Source organism: Micromys minutus (assembly GCF_963924665.1).
Source record: "Micromys minutus genome assembly, chromosome: 13".
Classification (NCBI taxonomy): Eukaryota; Metazoa; Chordata; class Mammalia; order Rodentia; family Muridae; genus Micromys; species Micromys minutus.
The window spans coordinates 48890726-48915066 of NC_137982.1; the positions used below are offsets into that span (position 1 = coordinate 48890726).

Consider the following 24341-nt stretch of genomic DNA (forward strand, 5'->3'; position numbering starts at 1 on the left):
TAGCAGGCTGAGACTGCAATGTGGCTGTTTACCCAACATCTGAAAGAACAGCTTATTATAGACTCGGGATATTTGAACAGCAGCTACTTTCAAACTGTCATAAGAACTCAACTTTGTAACTTCCCAAACTTCAGTATCTGACATTCACCACCTAAATATATCATCAAACGTCATTAAGAGAGGGGGTAGCATCCAGGCCAGGTTTCTCTGTGTAGCTTTGGCTATTCTGGAACTTGCTCTGTAGACCAGGATGGCCTCAAAATTCACAGAGATCTGCCTGTCTCTGCCTTGTGGGTGCTGGGATTAAAGGTGTGCACCCCAAAAAAGGGTGGATGTGAGAATCAGGAAGGGATACAGGGTGTTACATAGTAGGTGCTCGTTCTGGTCATCTTGGCTTGAAGACACTCTTCCCTGTGGTTCCCTCCAATTTTATTAACTTCATCCTGCCTCTGCCTACTCTGTGCTCAGTTCAGAGTTGTGTCTGTGAATTCTCTGATGTGCTGTGCACCACAGCCCCTGAATCCTGTCTCCTAGAGATGTATACTCAGTGTGTGCCTTCTTGAAAGGATACCGGTGGGTTCTCACCATCCTGAGACAGGCTTATATATCTTTGTCTAGCTTTGAGGTCACAGCCATTTTCTGCATAGTCAACACTTTTTTTTTTTTTAAACAAACCAAAGTAAAGTACAGAGAAAATGGAGCCCGTGCTAAAGCCAGACAGAGATGGAATTCCCTTTGAGCTTACTAGAATAAATGAACCCATGGCCTCAAAGCAACCAGGCTCCTTGTGATCAATGGGAGTTGAATCGCAAGAGGAGAGAGACAGAAAGTTAGCAATCTAACAGAATGATTCAGACAAGCAACCCTAGTCCTCCACCTCCTGCTGCTTTGGAACAAGTTGTTGAGCCTCTTGTGCCTCAAGTTCTAATCTGCAAAACAGAGACAATGATGGATCAGGTACACAATAGAAGTGATCGTTAACTCCATGGTACTTTATAAAGGATAGTGTTTTCCGTGATGGCTAATGAGCTTGTCAACACAGTTCCCTTGATTCTTGCTCTCCTCCTCTTGTCTGCTTCTCCTTCAGTGACGCTGTCTCTTCTGATGCAGCTCTTTGTCGGATCCACCTACCTCTCAGGGGCGCTCATCTTAGCTGGTCCTTCCTTGACCCCAGAGCCTGAAATAGTCCCTGCCACTTAGTCACTTTAAATCATATGTCCTGCTACCAAGGGGCATCCCACTTATAGATTGACTTGCTGGTTGGCTCTTCCCACCAGGATGCAAACAGCAGGAGGACAGATGTGGTATTAGATACCTGGGACCACCTGCTTTACAAGACATTGACCGTGGTTTTGGGAATGAAGAAATGAATGAATGGGCTAAACTCCACCCGAGGTTCACTATCATCTTTGGTTACAACCAAGGTGGTGATAGTCAATGTAAGTGAAAAATGGGGGATGGGGGGAGAAAAAGATAATCTCAATCTTGGAAATACAAAGGATGGAGAATTTATATAAAAGAAGTCCCATGTTCTGGGTCAAAGCAGACGACACTTAAAGTTACACAGAAGCAAAATATCCAGCTCAGGTGTAACCAATGCATCCAACTTCACCATGACAAGACAGAGGGAAATCTTACGTGCAGGGATGGAAATTGAGTTGGTAGATGCTCGAATAAGACTCCTAAATGAATTTTAACAAACAAGAAAAGCAAATGAATGGCTCATGAGGTGGCCTGGCCCTGCTGTGTGCTTTGTGTTTGAGCTCTGAAGAGCTGCACGCAGAGAAAGAGACAGAGATCCCTCACTCCACGTCATTATTGTCACCTGAGCTTCAGACTGAGCACTTCCAACCACACCAGCTTCCTATGGCGCAATACCAAACACCGTGTGCTAGCTGGCCAGCTTCCGTTAGGAATGATGCCATCTTTCTTAGGAGTAGGTGAGGGGACCAGTAGCTGAGGGCTCTCAGCCTTGCTGTGAGACTAAGCTTGGCTGTTATCACATTCTATCATAAATAACTTGTGTCACAACTGCATGCATAGCAACACACACAAAAACCATAATACAGTATCTCTCAGCCATATGACAGATGTTTCCATCTACAAAGATTTAAAAAAAAAACACCCAATGAAGCAGAATTATGATTAGGCTGCAGGTTAGATTTAGAAGAATCAGGGAAATATGAGCATTCACCACTATGATTCTGTGCTTGGCTCAAATGCATTTGATTCCAGGACTGTCCCCAGAATGCTATTCTTTACAAAACAGCAACGACAAACAACTCAGATGTATCCAGAACCCTTTATCTCAGATAAATATAGAGAGGTTCAAGGGAAACTCAGAAGAAATGTCCAACTGAGGTTCCTATTAGGATACATACCAAAGTGCATGCTGGCCTCAGAGCACACTCAGTACCTGTGGCTCCTCCCACTTCCCACCCTGCTCTCTACCCTAAACTTCTCCAGCTCCTGGGCTTCCCTTTTCACCCACGAGCTCCTCTCTCCTCTCCTTCTCCTCCCTGCCCCCAACACTTCTCTCATGGAATGGATGAATTTACTGATCATGTTTTGTCCACTGCTTCCTCTTCCTGCTGTGCACTCTTCCAGATGCCCATGTCTGTACTCTCCCTCACAGCTACAACAAAAACCTCCTCAACCTTTCCTTGAGGTGGTCATTTCTTCCTTTCACCCACATGCAAACTTCTAAGGCTTTTTATCTTCCCATCATCAACAGTAAAAAATTAAATGATAGGGCCTCTCAAATTTCTACCTGCCGATATTCCGATTCTGAATTTGCCTTTGATATCAGGTGAGCAATACTTATCTTCTGTAACTCAAGCCCAACCTTCCTAATTTAAATGTGTTACAACCACCCTGCTGCAGATATTTGAAACAGTCAGGTGACTCTTAATTTGTTTCTTTGAAAGCACTATGGTTTTGTGGTTTTGTTTTTGTTTTTGTTTTTGTTTTTCTTTTTGCTTTGAAAGCTCATATTTTTTAAAACCTAAAGTAATAAAATAAAAAAATAATTATGTATTGGGTGTTTTCTAGGTGCAAGGAATGGTGCTGTGTTATTTAATGCAAAATATTAAGTGGGAATTTCCGTTTTGCAGAGGAGGAAAGAGACTCAGAGTTAACTCTAAAAGCCACACCACTATCTGGGCACTCCCAATGCGCACAGCGAAACTCCTTGAAGTACAGTCTTGGGTTTCTGACCCGTGCCATTTTGGAAGCATCTGCTAACAGCATTGTGCGCCCTGGTGGTACGGCTGGCATCTCAAAGCCTAGAGACCGACTGTGATTCTCCACATAGGCATTTTCCATGTTCGATTGTTTGTTGTTCTTGCTAGGACTCTAAATTCTACCTTCACTCCAGAGTGGCTGTGGCCAGAAAGTTCCGTCTTGGAAAACCATTTTCCTTCTCTGGGAACCCACGTATGCGCAGGTGGATCAGACTGAGAAAGGGGGTCAAGTCCCGGGTAGGATGTACGGAATTGAGGTCAGTAACCATGCTGCCTGCTGGTTTGCAACTGAGATTTGGTTTCCAGTGAGTTCCTATTTTGCATCCACTTTCTGAGTCAAAACTGTTTTACCAGTTTCTCTTCACCTTTAGTTCCTCCTTCAAAATGAAAGGGGCACTGATTTGTAAGGTTGCCCAGTCTCAGGGCAAGACAAGATCTAGTAGGAAGCAAGCTTATATTTCTGAGATGCTGACAGAAACATACTCTAATTCTCTTTAAAAATCAAGCTAGTTGGCTGTTAACTTAATTACCAGGCTTTCCATAAATGGGGGGAATATAAAAAAAAAATGAAGACTAGGAAGAACGAGGGAGACAAAAGAATCAGGCTGGCTGAGTAAATTGATATGCCGGCCATGCTAAAGGCAAACGTGGAGGAGGAGGAGGAGGACAAAGTGAAAGCACAAAACATGTCACTCGGTGATTTAGGCACCGAGTATTTCAGACCAGAGAAAACCAGATAAACTTATCAGGAAAACTTGTCACCACCTTTCCGACTCCAGGAGTGAAGTAGCAGCTTGAACCAGAAAACTGAGTTTCTGAGTAAGAAGCAGGGCTTAAGCTTCCCATTGGCTCTCAAGTGACTGGGAGAAGACAAATGTGTGCCCCGGAGAAGGGAAGCCGAACCACGGGGACTATGATGGCACGGGCTTCCTGCCTCAGGGGAGTTTCTAGATCGGAGCTCAGAGAAGTGAGATCCAAGAGCCGGGAGCAGGGGCTGATATTAGGATGTAAAACGAATAAACTGATTAATTAAAAAAGAAGTCAGGATCAATTTTCAGAGAAGCTCAGCACCTAGGATTTGTGGGATGGATATTTGGCAGGAAGGGAAAACTCAAACCAGGACTCCAGAGGTCAGAGGGATCTTTGGCTATGTATTCATTTTCTCACACATGAGGAATCTTCCCGAAACCAGAGAGAACAGCACAAGCAAAGAGAAGCCTGGCCAGGAAGGTAGCATTGGCCAAGACTTGGGACCCAGTGATAATGGCAGGCCTCAGCCCTTGCTCTAGATGTCACATGACCCACACCGACATACAGGAGTCTCTTGTGTTTTTCGGTCTTCTGCAGGGCTCAAGACATTTACAAGGAATAGACTTGGATCATGACGGGAAATGAAGGAAGCAACTGCTACAGGCACACTTGGCCCGGATGGCGCATGCCTGCTCCAGCCTCATAGACGGTAGCCTTGTCTGGGTGTGGCACAACACCCTACTCAAGAAACTAAGCACCTCCAGTTGTCACTGGTAGTTATGCCCCTGTGGAAATTGGTTGCCCTTGTCATGGCCTCCAGGTTTTGGCTTTTGCTGGGAGACCTTGGATTAATTCTAATCTCTGTTTTGCATGGCTCCATAGCAACTATTTAATCCCCAAATCCAATGCCTCTGTCCAGGTCAGACTGTTTTCTGGAAAGAAAACTCCCGCGCCTAGGCTTCCCACATCTGCTATTTAAAAAACATCTGAAAGAGCAGACCAGGAGGCTGAAAGGAGGTGAAACCGTGTTTACCACATCCCATCCACTTCATTCCTCAGACTGTGTTTTTGAGTTTCAAGGATACTGTAGACGAGGAAAATGAGAACTGGGGTCTAACCCTCTTGGGATCCATCTATTTCGTCTCTTCAGGTTCAAGCCAAAGCGCTGCCTTCATTTCTTCCCGGCTGATACCTGCTCCAAGAACCGTGCCCACCTCCCTGTCTTCACATCCCCACACTTCCCAAATGCATTCTTTCTCTTTCCCAGTGCCCCTTTCTGCCCCCACGCCAGACAGTTCTCAGCCCCCCCCCCCCCCCCAGTGCACCCACTGAACATGCTCACTGAAGTGACCTTCCTGGCACACTGGAGCCTGTGTCCTAAGTTCAAAAGCTGCCTCTGTCACAAACTGGACCTGCACCACAGTTACCTGTCTGTGGAAGGAAAACATTCTTCGTGTTTCATAGAGTCGCTTTGTGGATTAAGTGAGATAATGTCCCTAAAGCCCTTGGCACGGTGCCTGGCACATAGCAGGTTCTCACTCACTGTGAGCTTGTGTTAGTTATAGTTACCTTTCATTTGGGAGGGGGGTTGTTCAGTAAAATAGGAAGGTCAAAAGGAAAGAGCAATTCTGGTAGGCGTGTTTAGTTTTGTTTCCTAAAGGAAAAATGGGGCAACAGAGAAGAACTGAGGGGGTGAGGAGAATGAGGGTACCAGCATCTGGGAAGATGGGAAGCAGAGCCCCTCCCTCCTACGGTTCCTCTCCCCCTCTTCACACAAAGCCTTAGCATCTTTAAGTCCTCAGGCTTAGGTTACCGGCTTCACTTCTGGGTGAGCAACGCTGTGTTCAGAATCACTGTTGAACATAATTCAATAGAACCTTTTAAGCCACATCATAATGCAGCAGAACATCAGAAGAAGAAAGATAAATAAATAAATAAAAGCCTTCATGAAACTTTTTTTTTTTTTTACCAGTTTGTGGAAACTGAAAAAGCTTGCTACACTGGGGATAAAACAGACTTTACTCACCGGCAGGAGTCTACTTGGCTGATTAAGGTTTGTCCCTTTTGCAGAGCAGCGGCTGTGGAGTCTTTAATTTCTCTGTGTAATTCCTCATGCTTCGCTGCCAAGACAGGCAGGCTTAAACCCTCTGATTTAAGGAGCTTAAGGTAAGCTTCAACTTTTCCAAGTACATCAAATGCCTGCCAAAAAAAAAAAAAAAAAACTTTCATTTTCTACATTTTTAGTTTAAACCCGCATCAATGTGTACACAAAACACTAGCGATTAAACCAGGCCCTTCAACTTAGTAGTCTGATCACAGCAACAAGAACAACAACCAAGTCCTAGCTCAGGAAAACAGCAGTGCAGTGCCCACTTAGGGAAATTTACAGCTCCGTCCAACATAAATAAATGTCAATGCCATAAAATGACCGAAAATTGCTGTATTCAGCTATCGGTGTGACACAGACAGCGGACAGTATGAGATTTGGAGAGTTGGATTGATATTGTGCATATTTTATACTGTGCACATACAATGGATGAGCCTTTGATGACCCGAACAGCTCTGTAAGTCTGAAGGGGGAACTTCCTGATGAGCTACACAATGAACCTGAAGCACTAGAGAGAGACACCGAGAAAGAACTTCTATATTGGCCTTTAAAATATGACCTTGACCTATTCCGTCCAAGCTGTCCATGTGCCCACAGGAGAGGATCATAATTCATTTATGAAACAGTGCAAAGAGCACAAACAAAGTAATAGTTCTTGATGTGCTCAGTATCTGATATATAGAAAAAATTATCTTATATATTTTCTTCATTATGTGTGTGAGTGTTTGGCCTCCACACACATCTGTGTGTCACTTGCATGCCTGGTAACTATGGAGACTACAAAAGGTTGTGGGGTTACCGTGAACAAGAGTTACAGATGTTTTCGAGACAACCATGTTGGTGTTGGAAACTGAATCTCAGTCCTCGGAATAGTAGCCAATACTCTTGACATCAAGTCACCTCTCCAGCCACCTCCACTCAAGGTTTTGACTTAAGATTTTTAAACTCCATTTTTTTTTTTCTGCATTGGCAGATAGACAGACTGCCCCACAGAGAAGATGGAGTTGACAAAATTAACATGAAATATAAAGGAGCTGTTTATTGGCTATTGGGGCTTAGCTGACATTAAGATACTGAAGCATTGGGCTAGAGGATGTCTCAGCATTTAGGAAGGCATACTGTTCTTGCAGAAGACCTCAGTTTTGTACCTAGAACCCACATTGGGAGGCTTACATCCTTCTGCAAATCTAGCTCTAGGATATCTATCTTCTGTCCTCTTCTGGAATCTACAGACACCTGTAGTCTGGCTTATATCACGCACACACACACACACACACACACACACACACACACACACACACACACACACACATTCTGCAAACAACCTACAAGTAGTAAAAATAAAGTTATACAAAAGACATAATTATAATAATAACTGATTTTTAAAGATATTTAAAGTAATTAAAAAGATGAAACAGAGTAAAGTCTTTGGTGTTTCCTGATGGCCATTTCTGACCTTTGGCCTAGAGAGAAGAGTAAAGTGGATCAAACAAACATTGGACATCTAGAGAATTCTTCTGGTCAGCGCTTTTGCAGAAAGCCACCCTTCAGAATGTTCTAGACCACAATGAAGAACAATTCTATCATAAATGGTGTATAGTACCATATAACACCACACAGCCCAGCAACAGCCTTGAAGTCTAGCCTTTCCGGATTGCTAACTGGGAATCCACTGAGCTTGGCAGGGCCCATAAGAATGGGTAGGGATTACCCACAGAAGACCATCAGGGAGGATCCCAGACCATCAGAGACAAGAGGCAAGATAAGAGATAAGCTAGTGGAGACCTGAGGCAGGGAGCGAAGTGGGGCTGAGTCATTCTCGCAGAAGACAGTTTGAAGATGACAGACATCCATTGAGGGTGGGTGGAACATGAGAATGGCCAAATTCAAACAGGACAGAATCGGAATCTACAGAAATCTCCCAGATGCTCTTTTATGTTGAGACACTCTTCTTCCTCCAATGTCCTCATATCTTTCAGGTTTGCTTTCATAGTAACTTAAGCCCTTTAAAGAAACGTTTATACCCAAGAATCCTTTCTTTTACCCGATCATGTTTTTCCTGCAACTGGAAACAGAGCAGAGTAAGGCAGTATGCTGATGTTAGTGATTGTGGTTTTAAGACTTTCCCACAGCTCGCTGAAGCATCATTGAGGAGCAAGCTCTGTTTCTAGGGTTTCAGTTTTATTTTAAATATGGGGTTATTTATTTAGGATAAAATGGTGCTTCTTGTTAATCAAGGGTAAGATTTAAAGTCAATGCTTAAAGCAAACTTCTGGTGACTAAAATTACCTTGGATTCCCTTAAATCCCACTTAAAGTTTAAGGTTGGTGAGTTGTTGCATGCTATGTTTGTACTTTGGATTGACAAATCTCAAGCTCCACCAAGGGAAGAGATAGATGGAAAGTCTACATGTAAATGTCAGGATGTGATCTCCTTTCTTCCTTTAAAAAAAAAAGAAAGAAAGAAAAGTCTTAGTATCCTCCTACAAATGGAAGAGGGATGGGGAATTCATGGTACCTCTTCTTGGTTACAAAGTGAACCCCATTCTGTTTCAATAATAGGGTATGCTATGCTCACTGTTGTTTGGAGAATTAAAGGAAAATGATCACGGTTACTGAGAATGAAGGCAGATGCACAGAACCCGGACTGTTAGCTGCTGTTCTAAATTTCAATCCATCAAACACGCCTTTAAAAGGATCTCCTAGAAGGGTGCAGCCACCTGTCGTCTGAATTTCATCCTATGAGGCTTTCTTCTGTGACCCTGTGCCAGCAGCTGCCTCTCGCAGACCGCGACCATTGTGCCATTTTCAGAGGTGTTAGAAGCTAAAACTGCAAGGCTGTCAGATACATGTGCAATCTACCTGTCCCTTAGTCATGGTGCTATACTAAAGGAATGGCTTCGAAACGAATGAAGATAAACTGATGGGTCAGATCGGCACTAGAAATAAGCCATAAATCAAAAGCAAAGGCAGCACACTAGCTTGGAATCAAATGAGCCAGATTTTCTTCCACAGCCTCTTCTCAAATAGATCAACCGTTAGGAATGCACTTCATGATTTTCTCAACATAATAAAGCAAATGACAAAACTATGACACGATAAAGGAGATGACAGGTTTCCTCTCATGAGCTTAACATAAACATGCACAGAGCACCTCTGAGTAAGGCGGGAAGGGTTCTATTAAGGAGTCCCTTACATAATGTTCCAGTTGGGTTTCTGTTGTTGCAATAAAAACAAGACGAAAAGCAACCTCTGGAGGAAAGAAGTTTATAACATCTTAAAGATTAAAGTCTATCACTGAGGGACACCAAAGCAGGAGCTCGAGGCAGGAGCTGAAGCAGAGGCGAAGGAGGAACACAGCTACAATCTTTCCTTGTTCTCCGACCCAGGATCGCTGCCCAGGAACGGTACTGCCCGAGGTGCCCTTGATCCTCTGACAACAACCATTAATTAGAGAAAATGTTCCAAAGACATGCCCGTAGGCCAGTTCAATGGAGACAGTTCTTCCTCTGAGCTTCCCTCTTCCCGTATGACTGTAGTGTGTGTCAAGTTGACAACAACTAACCAGCATAGTTAGTTCTGAGCATAACAGACACAGAAATAACAGCTAACCATTGGGCTTTAGAAGTCTTCTTTCAAAATTAAGCTCTCTGCTGAATGATATGCAAGATTCCTTTCCCCCAGTCCTGTGTAGAATTTGGTGAGGAATCTATGTGCCAATTCCAGAAATGATCTAAGCATTACCCTTCCCGTTTCACTTCTCCCAAAATAGAATGGGGTGCTCATCTATGTGCCCCGCCTGTAGGGAACTTGATATACTGGATCTCTTTGTTACAAATACAGTACAGAAGGTCTTCCTGGCAATAAGAACACTGTGAGCCCCACACACACTCTTGGAATTAAAGTCTCCTCCCCCTTGTTCTTTCTTTTCATAGCCCCCTGCCTCTTCAAACCTTATATGTCCAGGGTGAATAAGCATTTAAGACTAGACTGGGGGTTGGGGTAGAGATAAGAACAGTGTTCTCTCCTGCTGGGTTCTAGGCATCCACACCATCTCTCACACTACCACCCTGCCCCTCCACACAAGGAGACAGGTCAGCTCCTTTGGGCCCTAATTTGGAAAAGATTAAGAAACTGCTTGGCTTTTGTTCTTAAAGAGGCCAATAAAAAACCTTTCCCGTTCACTGTGTTAAATGCAGACCCAAGCTTGCCTGTACCAAATCAAGCCTAGATGGTGTCAGGGGATGGCATGTGTTCTTTGTTTTATATATCTAAAAGACCCATGGTTTAAGAACCCTGAGCCGTGCAGTGTAATTCTGCTGCCATGCTGGGAAACAACGACGTTAGAATCTGACTGATAAATGCGGACTCGTCAATATTAGGGAACAACAAAATGACACACCCTGGAAAACACCCAAGGACACAAAAACAGCTTCAGACCAGAGCCTCTGATTCTCCACCACCTTCAGAGGGTCAGATCTTCTCAGGGCAGCTGATATAAGGTCCCACGTCTTCACTTTCTTTCCCTAAGCACCCCAGGCACCTGCTCGTGGCTCAGGCTGCTCAACCAACTCACGTTCAGGATGTGGCCAAAACTGTTCCACATTGCAAACCCATGAAGACCTGGAGCTGGAGGATGGTGGATTTCAGGTCCCCTTTCCCAATCCTCCGCTGCCTCCATGGGTTCCTTACTTCTCAAAGCTGCTGTGCCTCCTGGCCCCTACCGCTTTCAGCCTCAGGGTAGATGAGTGGTTCTAAGTTGTATTTAAAGGCATTTGTTGTTCGGCAGGTTTGCCTCACAAGCTGAAAAATACTGGAAAAGAAGCTTTAGATTGAATGCATGTATCAACAGCATTATATCCATAAGAGAATGAAAGACATTTACATACTAACATCTTAGTCTTCCTCAGGCAAATTCATCTTACAAATGAAATGAGACTCATTAAGTAGAACTTCAGGTGTCTCAGGTCTATTCACCGTGTTTCTCTTTTTATCTTAATTGACTTAAGTGGTTTTAGGGTGATCTTTGTTCTATTAATATGGGAAATCATGCATGAATTATTTCTGTGTTTATCCCTCCAAGGAATATCCAGCAATACCTATGGACCTTAGATTTAACTATGTGCTGCACATAAGATTTGCCACATTAGAGGGGCTGAAGCAATGTGAGATGCGTAAGGAATGATAGAGTTCTGGCTAGTACCCGGCGAGTGCTCAGCTATGCAGTCACTGAGCTCAGCGGGGCTATGTCCCCAGCAAACACTCAGCTATGGTATACACAAGTCCCGTGTCACCTTATTGAGATGGGCTGACGATCCTGTAAGAACACAGAATCCGGATCTCTGTTTTACAAATGAAGATATCAGGTACAGGGAGAAGTTAAGTACATATCGAGGCCCCGCAGTCAGTAAACGTGTCAGGCCGAACATACCCAGCCTGACTCCAGGATTTACTATGGAAATTTTTCCTCAGTGTCCTGTCATTTTGTTTTATACTCCAACTATAGCCTTACATGCATATGTAATTCATCACCAACCCTAAAAAATTATGGAATGATATTCTCTAAAGTAGACGGGGATTGTTAGACTTTTTTTTTTTTTGAAGAGAAAACTCAAGTTCAAAGGCTAAATCGATATTCCATATAACTAGTAGTTTATTCAGTCACACAACATACAAATTTCGAACACTAGGTGGCATACGCAGATGGCCAAGACAACCTCTGTCCTGAACAGTGAGAACTACAACAGGAATAATAAGGAATAAACAGTCAACACTGCCTGGAGTCACTGGAAGGTTGACACGGGTGATATTTTCTTTTATATAACGCTACTTAGCTGCTCAGGCATGTCACAGACATTGCACTGAGAGTCCATGTTCTTTGAGCCCTGTAGTAAGGTTTTCCCTTTCGAATTGATCGTATCCCAAATACTATGGGTCAATACAATCTGTTACGAACAACACGGTACAGGGTTCTTTATTGTATGAACGTTCTGAACTTTCTCTGGGGAGATGGGAACAAATGTCTACTTATACTGTATAGGGCAGGCCAAAGTAGACTTCTCTCAAGGTCCAACCTGGGAAACCAATGAGTCTGTTGGGCTCACTTTCAGAACACGGGATAGGAGTTACTTACAGGAGCATAGGTGAACACAAAGAAGCCACATCAATGTAGAGTCTCAACCGCAGCACAGATGACAACCTTCCCACAGCTTAAGAGATTGACTCGTTTTCCCTTCATGTAACTTGCCACACACACAGTATTCCCGAGCTCCCCTGAGATGATGAGACTATGTACATTTAATAGCAAATTATATATGTAAGTACAGGAAGCAATGGCTGGAACCCCAGGCGAGGGGCCGGTAACATTTGCCTCCTCTGAGAAAATGACAACCAGCAGGTTTCATCTTGAAGGTGTCTCACAGTAAACCACAGCAGCTCTGATGAAGTAAGAGCCAGGCTCAGAGAAACCTAGCCACGCTATAGCTTGTCCTTCCTGCTTTTCAGTGGCTCAAGTAATTAATTAAAGGCACTAGACTGCTTGGGTAAGTACAGCGTGAGATAGACGCGCTTCTTAGCCTCAAAGAATTGTAACTGGGCAAAGAAAAACAAATCTACCAAGAAATGACTGCCACAGGGCGGAATATGTTCACTGCCAAAAAAGATATCTAGTAGTGCAGAAGTGCACAGAAGGACAGCCAGGGAACACATTCATGACTTAGACGACCACTGACGGATTTACTTACTACTAATTACTGGGGAAAATGCTTACTGGTGAGTAGGAATAAAATGGAATATCTCTATTTGTATGTGCGGTACTGGAGGTAGAACCCAGAACCTCAGAGATGCTGGGCAAAGCCCTTACTATTGATTTATAGTACCCCCAAATTGAGTAACTTGACAATCAGATGATTAAGCCTGAACTGGGTTTAGGGGTCTTGTGAATGATGTTAAAGACTTTCCATACATTTTAATCCTATATTTAATACTTTTGTACTAACAATGTGCCCACCTTTATTGACTGCTGAGGTTTAAACAACCTGACCTCTGAGATTTAAAGTCAAAGGTTCTCACCCATAGTCACCATTCTCTCAGAGGGACAGAAGGAAGGTGGATTAAAGGAAGATATCATCATCAATTTTAGGGGGGTGAGATTTGACTTAAGATAATCTATTCAAGTTCTTAGATATAATTCTTATATATTATGTACTGAATGATATATAATAGCAACAACTACACATATAGCACATTATATACATATAATGTTGTATATATATAGTATATATACATATAGAATATGTATATACACACACATACCACTATACATTGTATGCATATGTGCGTACGTGTGCGCACACACATTAACACACACTCCTGAACATGGTGTCCACATTCCTCACTGAGCTCTGGCTTCCTCTATTGTTACTGTCACTCTTGTCATCTGATGAGGTGTATCCCTCCACACCTCAGGCAATGACTTAACCTATGCCTCCCAAACATGGCTGACTTTGCATCTTCTGGCATTCTCCCCTTCCCTGTGTGCCAGCCCCACCCAGTGGTTACCTTCCTTGACACATTTCCCCTGACCAGGTCCAAGTCAGTGTTCCCCACTGCCTTGGGCTTAATCCATCGGGCTGTCCTCCAGTTTTCCACTTTGTCTTCCAAACAGTCCAGGAGGGCCCAGAAGTCTGAGACCATGCCTGTCACTGGCTTCACTCACACACTGATCTGACACCGGGAACCAGTAGGAATACATTGTACTATCAGAGTATAAGAAGCTAGATAGGAAAGCAAGTGTCCCAGGTATTTATAAGAGAAAAGAGGTGGCTTTTGAAAAGAATCCCTGGGGCTGGAGAGACAGGTTGGTGGTTAAGGGCCAGTGTTGCCCTTCCAGAGGACCGGGATTTGGTTCCCAAGTTTCCATGTCAAGCAGCTCACAATTGCTTGTAACTCCAGACCCAGGGAATCTCACCTCCCTTTCTGGAACCCACACTCATGTGCACACACACGCACATATACTTACTTAAATCTTTCGAAAAGAGGACCCTGAGACACAGTACTGAAGAATTAAACCACTAAAAGTAACTTTCAAAAAATCTCTAACAATTAGATTTTTATTTACATCATTTTAAGACATTCTTTCTCAATCATATTTTTTTTTAGGTTCTCTATCTGGGCATGTTTCCTCTTTCAATCTGTTCAATAATTAAACCATTGTGGTTGTTTCCCACCAGTGTGCTTAAAATGCATGTATTTTTAAATGGTAAATGAGGGATATGTAAATGGGAAAAAAGTACAGCAAATGTCATGCTTAATTATTTTGTTTTCATGTCTAACAGGAACGTGGCTCTAGGCATTACTGGCGCATAATTGTTTCGAAAAGCAACCACATCATCCAAAAAACACCACATTTGTAATAGTGATGGGGAAGCAATGGAAGCCAGGTCACTTTGTTTCCTATGAGTACTTAGTGGCTTCTTTGAATGTCCCAAATTCACTTCACCTTTGCATTCATACTGCCCATCTGAAGGTCCGACCATGTTCATGAGATAGAGTCGGCCTGTCCTTTCTGCTTGCTTCTCCCAGAGAGACCATGTGCCTGGGAACAGAAAGTATGGGCAAGAAACTTGATAACCCAAGGGCCACGCTGGACAGATTTGGGTTCAGTCATGCCTGTTGCATAAATATAAAGCTCAAGCTCTTTATCTTGAAAAACGCTAGATATTCATCCATGTTCCGGTCAACCACAAAGCCCGAAAAGTTGTAACTATGTCTTGGATGGTCAACAGATATTAATAAAAGTCCACAAAATGCTGGAACTATAGCAAAACGATAAACCACAGTTGAGAAGGACGAAAACTTGGAGGGATGACAGAATGTTCTGTAGCAGATGTGATGCTCATATTTCAAGCTCGGAGGGTAGAGAGGGGCTCCTCTCCAGTCATCTCGTCCTCAGTGGAAGCCACCAGCAATACTAGTTTATTTGTTGCTCAATGATTCAACAAATGGGTTCACCAAAGACAGAAAGAAACTCTGAGAAGGAGGTACATCAGTTCCTGAAGTATCCCGGCTCAATCTTTGGGTGGGTTTTAGAGGGAAAACATAGCAACATTCCAAAGGCCCACATCTCCACATTGCCATCTGCTGCTAAGTCCAGATTCAAATAGCCATCTCTCCAGAACAATACACTGCTCACATTTTCTCTGCTTGAGAAACAGACTCACAAAGTCTGAGTAATTGTCCCAAATTCCTAGACAAATTACAGCGTACCAGTCATAAGGCAAAGGCATTTGGGGACTTGTTCTCAGTGTGGACAGTGAGGGGACTGTTAGAGCTTACTGGCTCTCAAAATTTGTACACTCTATTGACCAATAGATTTTCTTCACATTTCACTCCAAATATTGTATCCCCGGGATTAGGAACAGTACCTGTCACAGAGAAGTTGCTCAATAAATACTCACTAAGTACAGGAATGACTAAAGATGGAGGTAAGTATTGCTGTGGATTTACCATACCGCATATCCGGTGACTACAATAAGTGAATTACCAACCTAGAATTGGTAGAGAGGAATGAATGAAAGTGGAAAGAAATTTAGGGATGATGGTAACAATAAATATGGTAGAAATCTAAGTAGACATGATATAAAAACATACTGTCTACTCTGCAGAGAAACTGCCTTCATCCCTTTCTACTCACACAAACATAAAAAATACTGTTTGATGTGGTGGTACTAGTGGAGTTACATGCATGTGTGTATGTATGTGTGTGTGTGTGTGTGTGTGTGTGTGATGGTGGAGTGTGTGTATGTATGTGTTTTTGAGAGAGAGAGAGAGAGAGACAGGTGGTATGGTGGTGTATATGGGTGTATGTATGATGGTGGTGGTGTATGATGGTGGTGGTGTGATGTATGTGAGACGTGGTGGTGGTAGTATTTGTGTGTGTAAAGTGGTGGTAGTGTGCATGTGTGTATATGTGTGTGATGGGTGTGGTGTGGTGTGTGTGTGTGTGTTGGTCATGGTGATGTGTGGGTGTAGGGAGTATAGTGGTGTGTGGGTGGTGGGTTGGTGGTAGACTGTGTGGTCATGGTGTGTAGGTGAGGGATGGGAGGGAGAGGTAGGGTGATAATGGCGTGTCTGTGTAAAGATGGATGTGTAGAGGTCAGAGGACTCAGGCTGCCACTCTCTACCTCATCCCCGAGAAAGGATCTCTCCAGGTTTCAGAACTAAGCAGCCAACCACCCAGCCCCCCTTATCCTGCTATCTCTGCCATCCATGATGCTGAAGTTCCAGGCATGCACAGGACTGTGCCTGGCTTTTTATGAAGATCCTGAGGTCTGAACTCCTTACATTTTTGCAGCACGTGCTCCTACCCATTGAGCCACTTCTCCAGCCTCCCAACAAGTACATTTTAAACCCACTGTCTCTCCTTTTAGTAAGCTGACATTCACATACCCCAAAGGCCCATTCGCCCACAGCACCAACATGTTCTGCTTACTGGCATTTGACATTACATGAATAATTTCAGCCAATGAGTTTGTTTACTGAGATACTAATTCACATCTCTGTAGGGTAAGAGCTCTCAAGAAGAGACTTCTTTGTCCCCCACAGCACGCTTGCCTGTGTGTTCTGTCACCCCTCTCTCTTGTATGCCAAGAATGAAAGAGTTGCCATCGTTAGCAGGACACCTTTCTCAGTGGGTTCTGCAGCTAGCAATCTTCCCAACCAGAGGTTATGCCACCCCCTGAGACAAGAAGCAGCTTTGTTTACTGCTTTCTATAAAACAGCAGGCTCCCCGAGTGGAGAGTTCTCTCCTCACCCCTTCCTCTTTGGGGCATCACCCATATTGGAACTGGCACACACCGGGCTGGTTCCTTTGCTTGCTATTGCCTAGCTACTGTTTTGATGCTGTCACCCATCCAATGCTGGCTCATAATAACCTATGCAGCTGCTGCCAGCACCCACAGAAGGACAGCACCAGAACCTGAAAGTCAGGTAACCAGAATCCTAGGTGCTTGGGAGCATTGACTTCACCCGCAAACACAAGTGCACACAGCAGGGAACCGCAGTGTCCCCTGGACGAGTCACAGGCAATTTTCAAAGGGGAAAATAAACACTTCTGAGAGAAACAGTTGATGATGTAGATTAAGCACTACCCCACTTACTAGTAGGCACAGAAATTCTAGCCTAGAATATTATTTTAAAGACTTTTAATATTATATTAAAAAAGAACAGCCCTCTATATCTATACATAGATATTGATAGATTTTTTTTTAAATTTGGAGACTCTAAAGTAGAGATCAGGAGGAAAAATGTCACTTAAAAGTCCTAAGAGTTTAGTTCTTAGCTTACAGAGACTTACACTTTATATAATATCATTGTTCCTTTTACCTCAATAGCATAGAAACAATGCATATGGATATATAATTAACTATTCACTCTAGAAATGCTGGTACTGACTACACCACGGTTCTCATACCCATCCTTCTTCACACTGAATTACTAGTATTTATTTTGGATATTACTTCATAAAGTAAGAAAGAACTTCAAGCCTTCTAAGTATCATCTGGCCACAGAGAGAGCACTGGTCAGTGTCAGCAGCTTTGTAAGTTGCATGGTTAGCATTACCAAATGATGAGATGACAGGGGATCAAGGAATCTACTCTTTTGGGTTAAGAAACACGAGAGTTCTGCCCTCCAGACCAGACTTGCATTGTTGTACAAGACTCAGAAAGAATCCATTCTCAACTTTTCCAACCCTTTTTTCCTTCTTGTCTTTCTCCCCGTCTCCTCCACCAGCTCAGCTTCTCTAACTTTTACAAGCTCCCTTGGGGCCTGAGAATCAAGTCAGATGATTAATAGCCATGGCAAGGTATCAAACAATGACTGTAGAGAAACCAAAACAACAAGAGAGCAAGAGTGGGCGAAGGACAGAAAAATGTCAACGCTTTGCAAGGCTGTGAGCTCTGTGGCGGCCTCTATTAGGAGCGTTGTTTTATAGAAACACATTGCATTCTGTTTCCCCTTAGCTTCAGTAACAGTTGACTTGAAACAGCTAACTCATCCTTCAGATTAAAGGTGTGATGGAGATTTTAAAACCTCTTACCTAAAAATTGGGCTGCTAAAGAGAAAACTGAGGAGTAATTGGTGTGTACTTAGTTAAGTGTCTCGAGCTCTGGGCTTTATCTGTTTCCTACATGAAAACAGTAAGATCCCCCAAAAAGTTCAATTAGCCAAGGAGTACTTCTGGTAAGTAACTGGTTAAACAATTCCAGTGCAGCATCTGGACGTCTATGGGACAGTGTCAAAGGTCAAAAAATCTTTCAAATAACATCACCAGCTGCTCACACTGAACACCACCTGTGCACACAAACAACAGCAACACATTGCTCATGGCTCTGGAGGCTAGAAGGCTGACATTAGGAAGAAAAGGAGGTTGCATTGTGATGAGGGCCATCTCCTGGGCTGCACTCCATCCTCTTATGCACTCATGTAGTGGCAGAAGGTGAGGTAGAAATCCTGTTCACCAGGACTCTGCTCTCTGACCCAGGAACTTCTTACTGACTAGTCATAAGTATTACCACCCCCAGGACCACACACTCCAACACTGAAGGCATTTAGCCAGGAGCTTCTCAAAAAGAATGGTCAGTGCCAAGGCCCCCTCTTGCCTTACTTAACAATTTAAGACCAAGGCAGGATGTCTGTGGTAAGGCAGGTTCTGACCTCAGGGCTGGCTTCATATGCCAAAGACATAATATGCATGTATCTTTACCTAATAAACTAAGGGAAAATGCTATAAAAGAACAAAACTGCACCTCAACTGGTTGAGTGCTGGTTTAGCATGCACAGAGTCCCCATGCTACACAAACTAATGCATGCCAGCAGTGCCAGCACTAAGAAGGTGGACACAGAAAGGTCAAATTGAGGTCATCCTTCACTACACTGGGAGTCAGAGGCCAGCCTGAACTAATTTAAAACAAAAAGCAAAAAGGCATATTGGTAACATTGGTAAGGTTTCTTTTTGACTGGATGTATTTTATAATATTTCCTCATGTCTGTGAGAAACATTTTAAAGTGAAGAGTGTCTCTCACAAACAGACCAATTATAGTTCTAAGATGAAAACGTTTAAAAGTTATTTGCTTTTTTAAAAAAAAAAAGAAAAAAAAAAAGAGACAGGTCTCACTATAGAGCTAGCCTGGAACAAGCAGACCAGGCTGTACCTCAAACCCACAGCTTTCTGGGTGCTAGGATTAAAGATGCCTGGCTTTGGCATTATTTCAAAAGTTAACTTGTTACACAACAAAACATAATCTCTTATAATCTCTTAGTTTTGAAAAACAACCAATAGCTAAATAGGAATATAGTTTTTAAAAACCCGTCTGTGTTTCCCTCAGTTTGTTAGGTGTCCCACAGAAAATTAGCCTTCTGTGACATGCCCTGGCCAGCTAACATAATAGGTCTCATACTGGTTAGACTGAGTTAGACACTGTCTTTTTGGCCTCACACTGACCTTGTCAGCACTGGTAAAAAAGTCATTTGCCATTGTTAGCCAGGTTTTTCTTTCCGCCATGAGTTGTCCAAACTCTTCTTGAAGTCGATTCAGTTTCTGGTTAGAGAGCTGTAGATGTTCCTTTGCTGCTAAGTCCTTTGACAGTAGGATCCCAAGAGCCTGGCTCTTCAGCTTCTCGATGGCCAAATCCCATTCCTACAAGACAACATTCTTAGTGACTGCACACAGACCCTGCTGTGTTTATCACACTGTCCCCAAATCCAAATGTTGACACAGAGTCCCCAAATAAGAATGTTTTAGGAGGCAGAGCTTTGGGAAGTCATTAGGTCAAAGTATAGAATCTTTGGTCTAAAAACAGTATTTCTACATCACTTTCTCCTATATAAGAACACAAGGGGAAGTTAGTCTGCAACCCAGGAGAGAGCCCTCATCACAATGGAACCCATGTTTCTTCCCAACCTCAGCCTTCAAACCTCCAGAATCTTCTAGAATCATGCAGGCTGTGTCACTACTGTCTGTCATCTTTCCTGTCTATGTTCCTTCAAGTTATAGCAACTGAAACTAAGACACCTGTTTTGGATCCCCGGTAAGATTTGGGGGACAGATATCCACAATCTGTCGTGATATTTTTCAATCGTAAAGTCTAATAAGCCATGTAGAAGTAAATGCTACCATGTGGGTTTGAGAAACAATATGCAGTCATAAGAGAGATACAGAAAACAGGCACCAGAAGAGGATGGGGTGGGGAGAAGGGCAGAGAGGCTAATGGATCACTCGATATGCAGGTCACATCCATTCCTATTACCATGACCTCCACGCTGCTCTCATTACCTGTACCTCCAACTGAACACATCTCTGACTCATTTTGTTCTATTAGTATTCATTCAAGTGTAAAAAGAATACCTACCCCACACGTCAGGCTCCTTGTCAATGGAGAAAATATGCACAACAAAGGAGAGAAACTGAGTGTGTATGGCTACTGTTTTTGTGTTAGCCTAAATAGGGAGACCGAGATTCATTACTCATTGGAAAATAAATACATCATGCAGTTTCTTTTGTGTTGGTCCTAGTTTTATATATTAATGCTTCACACTTGATGATGTACAAGCATGTCCCAAAAAGAAAAGAAGTAGCTCTCTACCTTATGTGACCTGAGGATTTAAAACAAAACCAAGAGAGAGAGAGAGAGAGAGAGAGAGAGAGAGAGAGAGAGAGAGCAGTATTTCAGTTCATTTCTTGAGGAAGTTCAAGTTTTTCAAAACTGGAGTGTTGCCAGATTCAGCCTCATAAAGCAATAATTGCCTCTTTCTCTAAGATGGTTGCCTGGTTGGTGTGATTTCTAAGATGTCTGCCTTGTTGCTGTGTTTTCTAAGATGGATGCCTGGTTGGTGTGTTTTCTAAGATGGATGCCTGGTTGGTGTGTTTTCTAAGATGGATGCCTAGTTGGTGTATTTTCTAAGATGGCTGCCTGGTTGGTGTGTTTTCTAAGATGGCTGCCTGGTTGGTGTGATTTCTAAGATGGCTGCCTTGTTGCTGTGTTTTCTAAGATGGATGCCTGGTTGGTGTGTTTTCTAAGATGGCTGCCTGGTTGGTGTATTTTCTGACACCAATCTCAAATGACATTGAGCAAAGCACAGAACAGTTCATGAGTAAGTCTAATTTTAGAGTCCTGTGTCATTACAGTTTCTATTACTCTCATACAACACAATGAATGCTACTACATACATGCCACAGTCTAGGACTGTAACCTAAGGATAAAATGTAGCTTCATTCTTTATCAATTTGCAAGCTCATATCTCATACCACTTCCTATATTCTCTCATTATGAAATACATCAGTATGTTTTTTCGATCACAATACCATACACAATGAGTGGGCTTTAAATGTACAAATTGTACATGTTCTTTTGTAATACCCAACAGAAAACTATTTTGATTGAGGGATATGAAAATAAAGAAGGTCGGTTTAGGGGTTAGCAGTGGGGGTGAGAGGGTGGAAGGAGCCTGTTTTAAATGTGACTTGTGACTATGATCTTCAAAAATCCTCAGCTTGGCTGTGTGTTTTCTTTTTCTTTTCTTTTTCTTTTTGGTTATTGTTGTTATTTTGGTTATTGTTGTTTCTTTTGTTTTGTTTTATTTTAGTGTTTACGCAGGCTCAGAAAAGTATGTTCCACATATTGACATGGCCTCAAAGAAGGACCACAGAAGGACCACAGAATCTAGTTCATGGGTCTCTGTTCTGTGTTATCATTCAGGGAATTGAGAATGCAGATTCCAAATTCTCCATAATTCTCACTGACTAGAAAAGCTGTGCTCATGGATTCGGGCTCTGTGCTACAAGCATTCTCAAGATTTAAAAAAAAGCTTTGTGTCTCCACTTGAACAGAACTGTATCTCTAAAGTATGGTAAATAATAGCCCTCCTGCTTCAAAACCAATACATGTTGAGAAAGAACAAATGTTCTTGGACTGGAGGTCTCTCACACACCCTCACTGAGTGTGGCCACACGTCCTTCCCCTAATATTTGATCTTCATAAATGAGTGTCCCTTTTTCCCAATTCAGAGCTAAGAGTCATGGGATGTTCCCCGAATATTGTTGAATAACATGATAAACAGTCTTAAGGGGAACAGGACTCTGTCCTCACGTGTCTGCTCTGCTGCTATGTGCCAACACCTTCCTGGAAGGTGATGTCATTTGAAATATTTGGGTAAACGTTCTTGACAAAGAAGCCCTTTGTTTGCTAAGCATCTCAGGTGTCCAATTGTCCAGGTAGAATATTGTCAGCAAACATACCTGTGGTTAAGAGGCCCCAACTGTCTACTGGTTTGCCTGCTAACCCAATGTTTCCTGCTTCTTTTTTTTTTCTTTTTTTATTTCTTCCCATTTTTATGTATGCATCTGTGGTGTGCTATGCATGTGTGTACATTGGTATCTTTTGGTATGTATGGATACGAATGTGTTGGCACATGACTGTGGGGATATGGAAGCCTGTGGTTGAGGAGAAGGATTATTTTCAACCAGTCTTCTACTTCATTCATTGAGATAGGATGTATCAATCAAACCCAGAGCTCACTGATATAATGACTGTTGCTAACTAGTCTGTTCTCTGGGTCCACTCTCTGCACCTCTTAGGCTACAATTACCGGCCACTTATGTACAGTTCTGGGGCTCCCGATTCCAGCCCTGATGCTTGCTTGATATGTACTTTAGCCACGGGACCATCACCCTATTCTTTCTTCATACATGTAATGACCCACTTGATCCACCTCACGTCTTTGTGCCATTATTTCTGCAACCGGTTAAGATCTTGAACTAATTAGCCTTTGAGGTGAAGAAATACTTAAATGTACAAAGATGCAGAATAAAACAGGTAATTTTTTTTTTTTGTAATTCGCATTGACTAGAATGCTCTATGTTTATTAGCAAGGAGAGACCCTTCATAAATGCAAAACTTGGGTATTGGTTAGCATGCTGTGTGTAAGGAAAACGCAGACATAATAAGAGGATGGAGAAAGTGTGTATTCTGATTGGTAGCTGGAAGCTTTAGGTCGCTGTACTAGCTGCCAACCAAGGGTTAACCACTGCCTCTCCTTTATTCAGTAGCTCTGTGTTAACCTATACCTGTACCATCTCACTTCATCTTCACCTACCTCACAAGGCTCAAGCTGTTATCCACATTCTAACCACAAGGTAACTAGAGCTCAGAGAAATGACACTTGCCAAATCCTTGGCAGCAGTAAGAAAGAGTCAGAATCTACACTTGTGATGGTGCCTGTGATTAGGCTGAGGCTGCTCACCTGAGCGTGGGTATCAGAGTCAGGGTACCACCCCAGCCCCAGCTCTCCACAGAGGATGACTCAGAATTTTTATCACCATCACACAAGAATTTACCATATTTGTTGAGAGAGCTGCTATGGTTAAACTTCAAAAAACATATGAGAATAAATGTTCCAGCACAGAGTCAAGTGTGTGGACCACCCGCCAATACACACACACACCACATCAAACACACACACACACACACACACACATACACACACACACACATACACACACACACACACACACCACATCTCTCTCTCTCTTTCTCTCTCTCACACACACACACACACACACACATACACCACATCTCACACACACACACATATGCACCACACACACACACACACATACACCACATCTCATACACACACACACACACACACACACACATATGCACCACACACACACACACACACACACACACACACACATACACACACACACACACACACACACACACACACACACACACACACACACAGTCACTTGTTATTTTGGATTCAGCTAGAAAGAGTAGGCCCTGACCTTCTGAAGAAACTCAGAGAACCAGGTTCAGCCACTTACCTGTTTTCATTCTTAATTACATTCTTACACGAGCTCTGTGGGCATTAAATGAGGCTAGGCACATTCGCTATTCTACTCAATCTTCTTAGAAAATTGGCTCTGTTTTCTCTGGGCAATCTCAGGACTGTCTGCTGTGTTTCTATACCACTGCAATGATGTGTTTCCCCAGGCATTTTTCTGAGGGGACACTTGAACTGTTTTATTTTTTTAGGAGAGGACTTTCTAGAGTTATCTGAATCCATCACATGTAATATATATATGGTTGTCAACACAATGGAGAGACTCTGAGTTCTTTTTTGCTGAGCCATTCCCACCGTCTCCTATGTGTTAAACTCCTTAAAGGGTTTTAGTC

The 24341-nt window shown here is 42.9% G+C and overlaps 1 protein-coding gene across 1 annotated transcript in view; it reads right to left on the minus strand.

Annotated features, from left to right (window-relative positions):
• Window positions 1-24341, minus strand: part of CCDC141 (coiled-coil domain containing 141) — a gene marked incomplete at both ends in the record, with an annotated part of 162870 nt that overhangs the window by 61210 nt on the left and 77319 nt on the right. The window contains 2 exons of the mRNA XM_080928184.1: window positions 6019-6191; window positions 19604-19798. Of these exons, the coding sequence (XP_080784310.1) occupies window positions 6019-6191; window positions 19604-19798 (368 nt within the window). The remainder of the gene's footprint in view (window positions 1-6018; window positions 6192-19603; window positions 19799-24341) is intronic.